Raw genomic sequence first — 12,876 nt, 5'->3', positions numbered from 1 at the left:
TTTAAAAATAGGTAAGCACTACGCATGATATTAAACACTACGGATGATATTAGATCAAACGTAGTGCATAATCCCTGACGAAATGTTGAGAATCGTACCGGATTAGACGTTGAGAACGATACTTTCATGGCTCAACGTTGACGATTTTGCTGGATCCTTTATCACATAAGGCTCAACAGCCACTGTGGAATGCTGGCATCGCCGCTGCGCTCGGCACTACACATCCGCACCCGTAGTATTATGTAAACAGAACCGGAATAAACAATCACTCAGCCGTATCGGCGGCCCTTGACAAGGAAAAACGAGCGAATCTCGCTCAGCACTGCACTAACAATTGCACGAGCCGTCCGGTGAGCACGTAATAATAAAGCAGCCTTTCTCACACCCGTCAGTGTCGGTGAGATCAGCACAGCACTGTCCCGTTTGGTCCCTGTTCGGACACTGTCGGTCGGGCTAGGACCAGGTCACCGGTCCGGGTGGCTCTCCGTCCGTTCGGCCAATCTCCTGGGCGGCCGTAGGCGCGGCAGAGGTGCCGGCGTCGCCAGCCAAGCCCGCTGATGCTGCTGCCGGCGGCATGGTGTCCTGCTGTGTCCACGAGGGCACACCGCCGGCCTGTAACATGGCCTCGGAGTAGGAGGGCGGCAGGTCGCCCGCCGGCGGCGCGGAGGGCGCTGTATCCCGCCGCCGTCCGTTGGAGGCCGGTCCGCGCTGGGGATGGTGCTGAGGCTGGTGCTGAGGATGGTGCTGAGGGTGGTGCTGGGGGTGGGTCTGAGGGTGGGTCTGAGGGTGGCGCTGGCCGCCCGGGCGGTGCGCCGTCAGCTGAACGACCTCCTCCGTCGGCGGCGGATCCGGTGGCTCCGGCTGCTGCTCCTGTCTGCTGTCCCTGAGATAGCAGCAGCAGCGTAAGCACATGATCGCCACCAACACCGTCACGACCAGAAACCAAATCACCTCGAGCCCCATGCTGCCGCCGCTGGGGCTGCGGCCGGCTGCGGCTCGGCCCGGCGGCCACTACGCGCGCGCGCGCGACACGCCCCCGCGCCGATCCAGACGGCAGACAGGTCCCTCCGCCGGCAGTTTCCGGACAGGTGCGGCCGTGAAAGTGGTCTCAGGTCGTGCGCTGACCGCTTCACACACCTTCCACACCCGGGCCGCTCACTCTGCCACGCCCACAGCACACTCGCGCAGTGCGATTCCAGGAGCAGAGAGCCGTGGCGCGTGACACTGTCTCGCGTCCCCTCGTCGGGCCTGGACGGCCTTGGCGCTGCGTTGCAGCCCGCAGTGCAGGGGGAGGAGCCAGACCACTGTGACGTCACGCGCCCGCCCGCTATGGTTGGAATAGTTGCACGCGGCTAGCCATGGCCTTCATGCAATGAGCGGAATTGGAGCGACGCTAGCGTGATCGACACCACGGCGTCGAGCCGTCGCAGCTCCAGCAGCGGCAGGCGGCAAAGCTAGCGGCTCCGATTGGGCTACATGCCTACTGTAAGACAGCTTCATGCTGCAGCTGTTGTTGCCACTTGCTGCTGTTGTTGATGTCCCTCGGCTCCACTCAGCATAGGTCGAACGGCTTTGGAGGGACCCGGAAGTGGTATAAGTCAGGCCGACCAACACATCGCCGTCTCGCAGGTCCCCCGCAGCTCGCGCTGCCTGCGCGGTGCGCGCTTCGATACTAATCGATACTTGCAACTTTCATCAGCTTACGTCGACGGTCGAGCTTAACTCTTCTAAGGTAGAGGTAAGCAATGATTGCTCATTCCGCCTTTGTCTGCAAATACTTTGTGAAATCTCAAATATGGGTTATCAGAATTCGGAAACGTGAATTACGAGCGGGACCCATAGGCCGAGTGGCCTTATAACCCGATGACCAACTAAGGTAAGGTAAGGTAAGGTGAATGACACTGGTCGGTTTTAGAGGTAGGGTAGCCTGGGGCAAGACGCCCCAGATAATTTATTTTGCTACATAACTTTTGTCCCACATCACCTGGAAGGCCAAATTTGTGCTCAATGCGTTCTTTGGACATTTTACTTTAAATTCCACCCCTCAAATTCATTCACTTATGATCGGACTCCCAGCTAGGAAGTGATTTGTGAAGCAACTGCAAATGGGGCATTTTGCCCCAACCCCAGGGCAAAACGCCCCACGGCCTGGGGCAAGACGCCCCATACTCTAGATTAAAGATTGAACATGCTAGTTGACTAAATCTTATATGAGAGGCCCGTTAGACCTTGGGAGGCACGGCACTGAAGTTAGCACCTTCCATCCTGTCAGGTGTTCAGCTATGACACTATTGTATGTACATGTTTTTCACCTGCCTCATAAGGCCAAATAATAAATTATTGCAATGCAAATGTTAACAAAATACTTCCTTTGTCATTAATTTGCTGAGAAAGGTACATAAAATTGCATAGAAACTTACTGTTCGCCAGCAACCGAACATTAGGAAGTGGGTAGTCGGAACAACACATGAGGTAAAACGCCCCATGGGGCTTTTTGCCCCGCGACCTACTGGGGCGTTTTACCCCATCACGTAGTTTGGTCAGAGAACAACGCCTTGCACTCCAGCAAGGCATAATTTAAAACGGACCAACCCAGCATTATAAGCGTTAGACAATAGTTGTTCAAAATACATAAAAGTCGTTAACCTGATGTGAACCATAAAAGAACGCCATGATGCATAATCTGACTACAAAACATAAAAATCACTCCAAAAACAAATTTCTGGCTATATCTTCCTAAAGAGTTATCACAATATCTTTCCAGTCTGCTCATATAATGATCATATAGTGCACGTTTTAAAGAAGAGAGAATGTTTCCCCAGAACCTTGCCAGTTCCGAGAAACATCGGTGAGGCGTTTTACCTCGGCGGGGCGACTTGCCCCGGTCTACCCTAGGTAAAAACCTGATGTAGCTCTATGACTGCACAGTGCACGGAGAGTAAAGCGGGTGCAGCGTTAAGTGATCATACTGACTGAAACAGTATCTTCTGCTCTCCATTGTACAGTGCACAGCACACACACACACTCCACTTGCAGAGTGCAACAGCTGCACACTGCAGTTGCAGTGTATGCTGCATCGCAAGATTCCTTTACTACTGCCCACTATTTTCGCTGAAAAATACTTTACTGATGAATATGGAAGCTTTATTTGGAAGCAAAAATTTAGGACAAAAAAGACGCAACTGCTTCAATCTTCAGGTTCAGTTCCAGTCTCAACCAGTCCAGTCCCGTGTAGAATCCTGTTTCACTTTGACTTAGAATGTTTGTTATTTGTTTTTTGGAGAATGAAAATGAAAATTTGAATTATATTCCAATGAGCCTTCCATAACATAACTATCACAAACCACTAGGCATTGTTGTTGTGCTTGTGTCAACGTTGATGCGGCCTTTGCTTTGCCGGTATGGTTTGGGTCGTTTGGGTTGAGGTACCTATTATGTAACACATTTTGATTTGCTGGTAGCAGTAGGTCCGATTAGAATTCAACTAATCAAAATTGTCAATATTGTAAATGTACATAATCTGTTTGTTTCACGATCAAGTCAGTGGGGTGTGATCAATAGTTCTTCCTTTTCTTGAATTAAGGGCAGTCATTGTACTTTTTTGTTTTGGGGGATAAGTAACTTGTTGAAAATTTCCTAGGTTAGTTAATTGCTCCTGAACTTATGACCCATTTTGTATCTAATTAAGAGTGGTATGCTACAGGTGGTTTTAACCGTTTTTCGTAATCTTAAAGGGATCCTCCCACCTTAACATTAGTTTTGAGTTGAGATAGCCAAGTTTGCGGCCAGGCTCAGAAACCACCATTTATCCTGGTCGCAACCCCCGCAGCTTTATGGTGTTCAAGAAATTTCTTTCCTTTACTTGCAGGGTGGGACCAGCGTGGCCCCTATCTCTTAACCATTACGGGAATCTGATGAGTCATCAGGCTTTCGAACGTCCGTTAAATGTTTGACTAAATGTTTGACTAAAACGTTTTGTAGCACGCGGTGGTATATGCTGCTTTGCGCGCAACAAATGCCGCACTTTCAAATAAAGTCGCTAGGAACAGCGGAGATCCCAAAAAGTAAACAAAAGTAAAAGTCTAATATCTTGAAAACCGGTGAATATTTTTTTATGAAATTTGGTAGATATTCGTTTTTGCTCTTTCTGAACCGAGCGACATCACTTTCATGCCAATTCATTAACTTTTTTGAAGGTGGGAGGGTCCCTTTAAATCTAGCATAAGGTGAAAATATTACAATCCAGAAACATGATTGTCAAACAGTCACTCAAACCAATGGTATTAGCAGTGGCGCAGCCAGGGGGGTGAAAGGGGTGAGATTTCACCCCCGTCTCTTATCCAAGGGGCCCACCGTCGATTCGAACTGTAACGTTATGCAGCCTGACAATTTTTTATTACTAATGTCAAGGTCCGTCATAGGACTGAAAAACAGTTTTCAGGCTTGATAGCCCCCCCCCCCTTTAGGATTTATAGTCCCATTTTATGATCTAAGGGGGTACATCCAAGGCCCGATTAAACTAATCCAAGGCCTAGGAGGGCCCGTTCTATGGCATGAGAGGGCCATTTCAGGCCTGAGAGGGCCCATTTCAGGTCTGTGAGGGCCCATTTCAGGCCTGAAGGGGCCCAGTTGAAGCTTGAGAGGGCCCATCTCAAGCCCTAGAGGGCCTGTTTGAGGCTTGAGAGGGGCCCATTTCAGGCCTGAGAGGGCCCATTTGATGCCTGTGAGGGCCCATTTCAGGCTTGAAGGGGTCCATTTCAGGCCCTAGAGGGCATGTTTGAGGCCTGATAGGGCCCATTTCAGGCCTGGGAGGGGCCCATTTCAGGCCTGAGAGGGTCCCATTTCAGGCCTGAGGGGGCCATTTCAAGCTTGAGAGGGCCCATTTCATGCCCTAGAGGGCCTGTTTGAGGCCAGAGAGGGCCCGTTTGAGGCCTCAGAGGGGCCCATTTCAGGCATAAGAGGCACCATTTCAGACCTGAGAGGGCCCAGTTACGGTATGAGGGGACCCTTTTTCGACATAATAGGGACCATTTCCGGGCTGAGGGGGCCATTTCAGGTCTGAGAGGGCCCATTTCAGGTCTGAGAGGGCTAATGTCAGGCCTGAGAGGGCCCATTTCAGGCCCTTGAGGTCCTATTTGAGGCCTGAGAGGGGCCCATTTGAGGTCTGAGAGGGCTAATGTCAGGCCTGAGAGGGCCCATTTCAGGCCCTAGAGGACCTATTTGAGGCCTGAGAGGGTCCACTTCAGGCCTGAGAGGGGCCCATTTCAGGTCTGAGAGGACCCAGTTCAGGCCTGAGAAGACTCATCCCAGGAATGAAATGATCATCCTATGTGTGGGAGGGTCCGTACTCCGTGCCTGGTCTGGGTCTGAGAGGACCTATCCCAATCCTGATTGAGCCGATATCATGCTTGATAAAGGTCAACTCACCACATGTATATTGATGGCCCAGTTCATGTCTAATGGGCCCATCTCAAGACTCAGACATTTTATGCTTCAAGAAGCCTACCCCAAGCGTGAGGGGGCCCATAGAGGTTTTTGAGCCTCATGGAGGTCCCGCAGTACGATATGTCAGCCTCTGAGAAAGCCATGCAGGGCCCTTAACCCGCGCCCCAGTGGCGGTCTCCGCCAACTTCGCCCTAGTGAGGGGGGGCATATGTTACCACCCACCTCTAACTCAAAAACTAAGAGGGCTAGAAAGACGCGGTAAAAAGCAGTCGATAGCTCTTGATGCGTACTTTTGAAAGCATTTCGGTCATTTTTCATCTTAGAGCAATATTGGGGTCACCAGAGGTCATCAAAGGTCAAAATTTGCGAATTGTCATTATATTTTTCAGAAAACATGCCATTATCTCAGGAACTATGATAGCTAGAAAAACGCTGGGAAAAGCAATCGATAGCTTTTGAACTCTTCTTTTGATAAGGTCATTATCAAAAATGACCTCAGGTCAACGGTTTAGCCTCCAGAGGGCAAAAACTCCAAAAATAGCTGTTTTTAAGAAAAGTGTTTTTCGACAAATAACTTTTGACTACAAAAAGCTAGGTCATTTCTAATGCCAGAGTCGTGTTTCTCTCGCCGAGACGCGTCGAATGAACTATAATTTGACCTTGAAAGGTCAACTTCAAAATTTGACCTCAGGTCAAGGTCATGACCTGACCGGAAAAGGTCATGTTGCATATCAGTCGATGCGTCTTGGCAAGACAAACACAATGAGGCCAACCCCAGCGTTCTATCTCTTTCCAATCGAGAGTTATTGGCAAAAAACTGTTTGTAACCTCAAATGACCTCGGATGACCTTTCAAGAGGCTATCAGCAAAAAAGACACCTTGGTCGTCACGGGTGGTCCAAATCATTGTTATCCTGAAATATTTGGACTGTTCCTATGCGTACACACGGATCTAGAGGCATTTTCGTTTTTCTCCATTGACTTATAATGGAAAGGTCACGCCACTGACCTGACCTTAGGTCACGCATATAAAAAATCCGTGATATACAAATTGTAGGCACCCATAACTTCATGTAATCCACCAAGTTTGAAACCTCTCTGACAAACACTGCAGGCTGGACATGATTGCAAACTTTTTTTTAGGCGTGGTCAGTTAACTTGACCTAGTGACCTGACCTGACATGACCTGGGGTCAAAACTTTCACACATTGTCCAAAATTGATGTACCAAAAGCTACCCCAAGCGGCGCGGCGCTACGCGCCGCGGTTTTTTATTTATACGAAAAAAACGCGACAGGGTGGTAACATATGCCCCCCCCCACTGGGGCGAAGGTTAAGATGCCAAGCCGACATCTGAAAATTCCTCTTCTCTTCAGGCCTGTGCCTGCCTCACCGCCCGGCCCCACCCTGACGTCTAGGGGTTTGACGCCAGTCGCAAGGTATTCATCAGGACTCCACACCGGTCCATGATGGCTCCAAACTGACACCTGAGGCTCCTGCACTGGTTTTTAAGGGGCCCACCGACCTCTGATAGCCACCACGCAGGTCTCAAAAGACCATGTCGATTGTTGATATCTAAACCCCCAAGTCTTGGAAGGCCTGTGCTCTATGCAGATTCTTGAGGGCTTTACGTGGCTTGTAAACATCCCGAACTGGCTCTAGCCTAGCTCGACCGCGCCCCGCAGAGCAGGGCCCCAGGCTTTCCAGTTTTACGCCCCTGAGGGGTGTTTGAATATTCCCTTCTAACCTGACTCCAGGGTCACGTAGCGACAAGTACGGCGGTAGGCGGCTTTCTAAAGAGCGTCGAAAATCATGGAGAAATTACTTCAGTCATGTTGCAGTTCAGACCAAAACCCACGTCATCATGTTCATCGAAGGAAAAGTTTCGCCTATTTCGACACTCGAGGACATATGAAGCTATAGCGCGCTGAAAGTGGGTTCGATAGCTCTCTAACGCGTGCAATCAGCCATGGGGGGGGGGGCGTATCGGCCAAACCCGATCATAATTTAACCCTCGCCGGCCGAGGGGGGGGGGGGGGCGGGTGCCGCCCCCCATAGGGTTTTTTTCGCGATAGCTTCGAACACGCTGACGATAGAGAGCTGAAACTTGGCATACCTGACCTTTGATTCAAGCCGGATCTTTCGACACCAACTGCATTTTTGGATCAGGTCAGGTCACTGACCTATGACGTCATAAGTGAACCTTTGCACGGTCTTCAGATGTCGCAACTTCGCAACGCCCTCACTGCCAGAGGAGATGTCACAGGAAAATGAGACTTGCAGGATCTAGTATACATTATGAGTCTCACAACCTGTATATCTCGGGTTTTTCCTAAAGGTCATATGAGGTCAGGTCATTTTCGTGACCTCACCATTATAAGTCAATGGGGAAAAATGAAAAGTGCTATTCTGGTGCCAGATTAGTTTTTCGTTAATAACTCCCGATCGAATTGAGCTAGCGAGTCGAGAAAGCCACCAATGGACTCAGGAAGACCTGTCGAATCGAATGATATGCGACCTGACCTCTTTCGGCCAACTTCGTGACCTGGGGGTGCTGACCTGACATTGACCTGAGGTCAACACCCCAAGTTGACCTGACCCTGACAAAAAGTATATCATTCGACGCGCCTGAGCGAGGCGAACACCATGCTGCCAAAATCGCGGCTCTGCGGCCGTTTTTTGCGAAGTTATTCACCAAAAACTGAACCGTACCTTCGGGCACTTGACCTGACCTAAGAGGTCACCGGTTGACCTTGGACCTTAAAATCGGGTACTAATCTCTGCGTCTCGTAACGGCGCACACGCTCGTTTTTCCGCGACGCCCTAGCTCCACCAGGGACGAAACGGCGAGGGGGTCGCACCCGCCCCCCCCCCCCTCGGCCGGCGCGTATGTAGAAAACCAATAGGTCCGGCGAGGGTTAAGAAGGCTAGAAAGACGAGAAAAGCAACAGATAGCTGTAGGATGCTTCAGAATCGTAGAAGTCATTTTTCGATTAGGTTATCGCTGAGGTCCTTGAAGATGAAATTATGATAAAATTATGATAAACACAAAGACAAGATTACGACGAAAAAATTATTATTTTTATATTTTCACAAATAACCGTATAACTCGTGAACCAAAGAGCTAGAGCTTCGCGGAACAACTCATTCGATTGGCCTTTCAAAACGCTTTCGCTTTTTAGATTTGACCTCAATGCCTCATGTCAATGGTTTGGCAACAGAGCAGAGGGCAAAACCATCTAAATAGTCGCATTTTACCGAAATAGTTTTGCTAAGAATTTTTGCAAGAACTTTGGTGAGAAAAATTATGAGACATTTACTTTGTCATCATTCTCTCGTTAACATGCATCGAATGTTAACACCTATACCTAATTTCACATAAAAAGTTCAACTTCAAAATGTGACCGCAGATCAAGACCTTTACTTGAGCCTTACTTGAGAAGTTCATGATGGTCATCAACTGATCCGTATGGATGATTAACACCTTCAAGACAATTTTATTACTCTACCTCTCCTATATCAAAAGTAATAGTCGAAAAACTGATGTTGAGCTTTTTTAAAAGCTTTTTGACCTAGCCCGACCATTTGAGTGGCCGCTCGCCATCAATTGCACGCTGTCCATCAAATTTGGGCAGAATGGTCGTGTTTCTGTAAATATGCTGTTGTTTTTTACGTGCCTCTTCAGATCAAGAGATATTTGTCCTTTTCCCCGATTTGGCTGGTAATGATCAGGATAATGATCTGACATTTCGTTGTTGGTAAGGGGCCCCCATTAGGTTGAGGGGGGGGGGGGCACTTTGCTGGGGGGCCTATCGCGAACGTCTCTCGCCCCCGTCGCCAGAGTTCTGGCTGCGCCACTGGGTATTAGTTAATAGTTTGCTAGATTATCTTTTGATTTATATCATATTTTAATTAATTTGTTGATAATTAATTAACTGATAATTAATTTTTTGATAATTTGTTTATAATGATGATTAATTTGTTTGATATATGGTTTGTTACAATATGGTGTGGCTTTAATTCAACTTTGAGCCCAGGGTGCAAAAGGCGACTTTCACACCTTATTGTTATCAACGATTGTTTCCCTTTATTCAGATGTGGCAGAACAGTTATACAATTCAATTCTATGAGTGTGCAGGATGAAAGGGGTACAAATGCTGCAGTTTGAACTCACTTTTTCATTTTTTATCAGTCAAATTTTATTAAGGAAAGATATCTATTCTTTTTACATTTAGCAATATCAGGTTTTCTCATCATTGACATTTGAAATAAGTAACTCACTAAATAGTTAATAGATAAGAGCAAAATCAGATAGCTGAGACTCATGATCTACCTAGCCTGCCTGCACCAGCTATTGAGAAAGTTTCATTGATGCATTTTGATCAGTAAGTTACAGGCCAGAACTTAAGCTGTCAACAATGAAATGTGTATTGAAGCTTCTTTTTTTCTGGGATTTTCTTGGCCTGTGTCAATAGCGGTACTGTGCAATCATTGCACTGTGTGTACAAATGTAGGCATGTGTATCTCTATTTGCTTTTACTCATGTATTTGACTTGTTTCTCACCCCTCAGAAACCATGCCAAACCAGAAGGAGGATAAAGGAGCTGTGAAGAAAGGCACTAAGAGAAAATCAAAAGATGATTCAAATGCAGGGCCAGAATCAAAACAAAGCAAGGAATCCACTGCTTCAAGCAGTACAGTGTCGAGAAGGAAAGATGGGACGCTGGATTTTCCCGACCATCCCCGGTTTAGACCGAACCGAACTCCGAAGGAAGTGCTGCAGGCGGGCAGCTTTGGTGGAACGTACTTCCGTCCAATCAAATCCGGCGTGACTGGTACGTATGTGTGCATGCATGCATAGCGCATGGTTCCCCCATTCATGCTGAGTATGCATCATACTGTGGACAGTCGTGTTTCAATAGAATGCGTTGATAAATGTGTTCTTGAATATCCCGACAGTCGTATGTCGGAACAGTGACGATGGCACTAGTTACGTGTCCCACACCCTCATGTCTGGCCGCTCACCGCTCTGGACGGCTGTATGTTCACAGGCGAGTCCTACAAGGACGTGTGGAAGGAGCTGCCACAGGACTGGCTGGAGGGCCTCAACATCAAGCGGCAGGTGGCTTCCAGCATCTATGATGAGTCGGTGAACAAGTACGGCAAAAAGTGCGGCGGTAGCCTGGAGATGTGGGAGCAGTCGGGATGGATCGTCAAACAGGACCCCTACGGCTGGTTCCAGTGGTACTGCAGGTCAGTCTCTGACGATTTATCTTTCCTCATATGGTTCCTTCAAGAATTACTGTAGGTGAAGCTTGTTCACGCATTTGCAGCTGAACCCAACCTACTATCGAGCGAACTTTGATACAGCTACTTACTGTGTACTGCTTGGACATTTCACTGCTTTCTGATATGACCTGGCAAGCTACTGCCAGCATCCTGCGTGCCGCACTGTACTCTGTAGTGACTGACGGCTGTTCGCGTCTGCGGCAGGTTCTACCAGGGACGCCGGACAGAGGACGACGAGCGGCAGATCGGCCGCTGGGACCGCTGTGCCGGCGAGAAAGGACGCTGGAAAAACAACCTCATCGGAAAGGTGAGTTAAAACGGGCCGGGGGCGGGCTAGCCAGAACGGATCAGGAGGGGGCTAGCTAGAACGGATCGTGGGAGAGCTGGCCAAAACAAATACAACCTCAGGCTTTGAATGATTACGATATAATATGCAATATAATAAACGATATATGCGATATAACCTCACCTTGAATATATGCGATCGGTTGGAATAGCAATCGTATTAGAGTGGTTTAGGGTGATATGACTGAATGGTATGCTGTGCGGGATCAGCTAACCCCGTAGCTGCCCCACTAACGACAGACCGCCCTGCCCTACCACAGGTGGTCCGGAGCGGCTGTGCGTTCGACAACCCCGCCGTGTCCCCGGTGGTTCGCCAGACGCTGCTCCACTGGGGCTACGAGCTCACCGAGCATGACTACAAGATCGGCGCCAAGCGAGTCAAAAAGTGAGTCCCCGTGGCGCACAGTGGCCGCCGCGCTGGCGAGTGAAGACGGGGATGACCGATCTCGGCTGTCAGGTCCCTGAGCAGTGGGCAGCTATCAGCTGATGTTGCCAACTGTCAGATGCCAAGTCTGATGGCCTTTCAGTGGTCGTTTGGCACTGCTGACACATCCCCTTGTTAGACACAGCTGTGTTTGGATGTCTGTAACCCATACCTGAGGGAAACTGACTTCAGCATGGGTCTGTGTCGAGACATTTTGACACACTTTGACACCGCTCATTCGCGAGCACTGAGTAGTCTGTTTTCATTATCGTTATTATTTAACGACACATCAGTCATTCACCAGCTATTCTGCTTTTCGACGTCGATCTTGTTTTTTTTTATCCTGAAGAGCGGCTGTGCCCGAACTAGCACAGTATGCATGTTTTTGCTTTTAATGTCCCAAATATTAAAGAGGATAAGTAAGAAGAAGTGAAATTTTAGTGTCACTGTCTCATTGAGCGATGTCAGGAACCACGTCATCACCAATTCTTCGGTCACTACTCGACTATGGTGGCTTTTCCACCACTTCATGGAGACTGGAGAGGATACTCGACTGTCTTCTATTCTAACTTTCTTAGGATCTCAACGGATCTGTTCGTCGTATGTGATGTGGCCGAGTGATTCCCGGTCCAGCCCAGTTTTTTAGCCTTTTTACCAGGACATGATGTGAACTACCTCACAATAGGCGGCGGAGCATCTTGATGGATTTTTGTGGTTTGTTTGTCCTTACGTTATCGCAGAATGTAGTATATGATTTCTAATAAGTCGCCTAGACTCTACACTACACTGACTTTGATGGACTAGTCTTGCTTAGTCATCAATGGGATAGCGTTTGTTGCAAGTCACAATGCTCTTTTTCGTCTTGTCTTATGCAACTGAGACCATACACATTACACAGTCGCCTCCAGTCTTGTATTGTTTTATATGAATGTAAAAATACAATGCATTCATGTAACTATTTGCTTTGTTTGATAATGACAGAAAATGAACCATGACAGATCGGAACTAGCGAGTGGATGTGACCATGTATGATGAAGGAAGTTAATAACGGAAATTTCACCAACTTTTACACAACAATAGGTTCTAATTGTTATGGTATGGCATAGTTTGCATTGAATAGACCGTTATGTTGATTCATGAACGTTGGCTTTCATCGGGATTACAGGTGGTCTTTAAAGATTTCCATGACATTTCCTCCATGGGGAGGGCTTTTATTATCAATGCTAAATTTACACAGCCCCCTCCCCCCCCCCCTGATGGAAAAGGCCTCTAGGCGAAAGCTCTCTCGATTGCGATATTCACGGTAGGTGCCCGGCGGTACAGTATAACTTCAGGCGCACGCCACTAGCGCCATCTAGCGGATATACATATTGTA

General features: G+C 48.2%; 2 protein-coding genes across 4 annotated transcripts; one reads left to right on the top strand and one right to left on the bottom strand.

Moving 5' to 3' along the window:
- Positions 1–453: 453 nt before the first annotated feature.
- LOC122382424 (transcription factor Sox-1-like) lies at positions 454–963 on the bottom strand. Its single transcript, XM_043367705.1, has one exon. The coding sequence runs from the start codon at positions 961–963 to the stop codon at positions 454–456; it is 510 nt and encodes a 169-aa protein (XP_043223640.1).
- Positions 964–3,202: 2,239 nt separating this feature from the next.
- Positions 3,203–12,461, top strand: LOC122382430. Of its 3 annotated transcripts, none has more exons than XM_043367733.1 (5): positions 3,203–3,231; positions 10,015–10,278; positions 10,495–10,696; positions 10,937–11,039; positions 11,338–12,461. In XM_043367733.1, exons 2-5 carry the CDS (start codon positions 10,020–10,022, stop codon positions 11,464–11,466), a joined length of 693 nt encoding a protein of 230 aa, XP_043223668.1. In that variant the 5' UTR covers positions 3,203–3,231; positions 10,015–10,019; the 3' UTR covers positions 11,467–12,461. The 3 variants fall into 3 exon arrangements, with proteins under 3 accessions (XP_043223668.1, XP_043223667.1, XP_043223666.1); XM_043367732.1 differs by having other exon boundaries at positions 3,203–3,261; XM_043367731.1 differs by having other exon boundaries at positions 3,223–3,399.
- Positions 12,462–12,876: the final 415 nt, after the last annotated feature.

The sequence above is a fragment of the Amphibalanus amphitrite genome, unplaced genomic scaffold (genome assembly GCF_019059575.1).
Source record: "Amphibalanus amphitrite isolate SeventyFive unplaced genomic scaffold, NRLGWU_Aamphi_draft 000139F_arrow, whole genome shotgun sequence".
NCBI lineage: Eukaryota > Metazoa > Arthropoda > Thecostraca > Balanomorpha > Balanidae > Amphibalanus > Amphibalanus amphitrite.
This window is presented reverse-complemented; position numbering and strand designations above follow the sequence as displayed.

Coding starts and splice junctions, on each gene's coding strand:
- LOC122382424 (XM_043367705.1), bottom strand. CDS start 963: ATGGGGCTCGAGGTGATTTGGTTTCTGGTCGTGACGGTGTTGGTGGCG.
- LOC122382430 (XM_043367733.1), top strand. CDS start 10,020: ATGCCAAACCAGAAGGAGGATAAAGGAGCTGTGAAGAAAGGCACTAAG. Junction 10,697..10,936: donor TGGTTCCAGTGGTACTGCAG/GTCAGTCTCTGA, acceptor CGTCTGCGGCAG/GTTCTACCAGGGACGCCGGA. Junction 11,040..11,337: donor AAAACAACCTCATCGGAAAG/GTGAGTTAAAAC, acceptor GCCCTACCACAG/GTGGTCCGGAGCGGCTGTGC.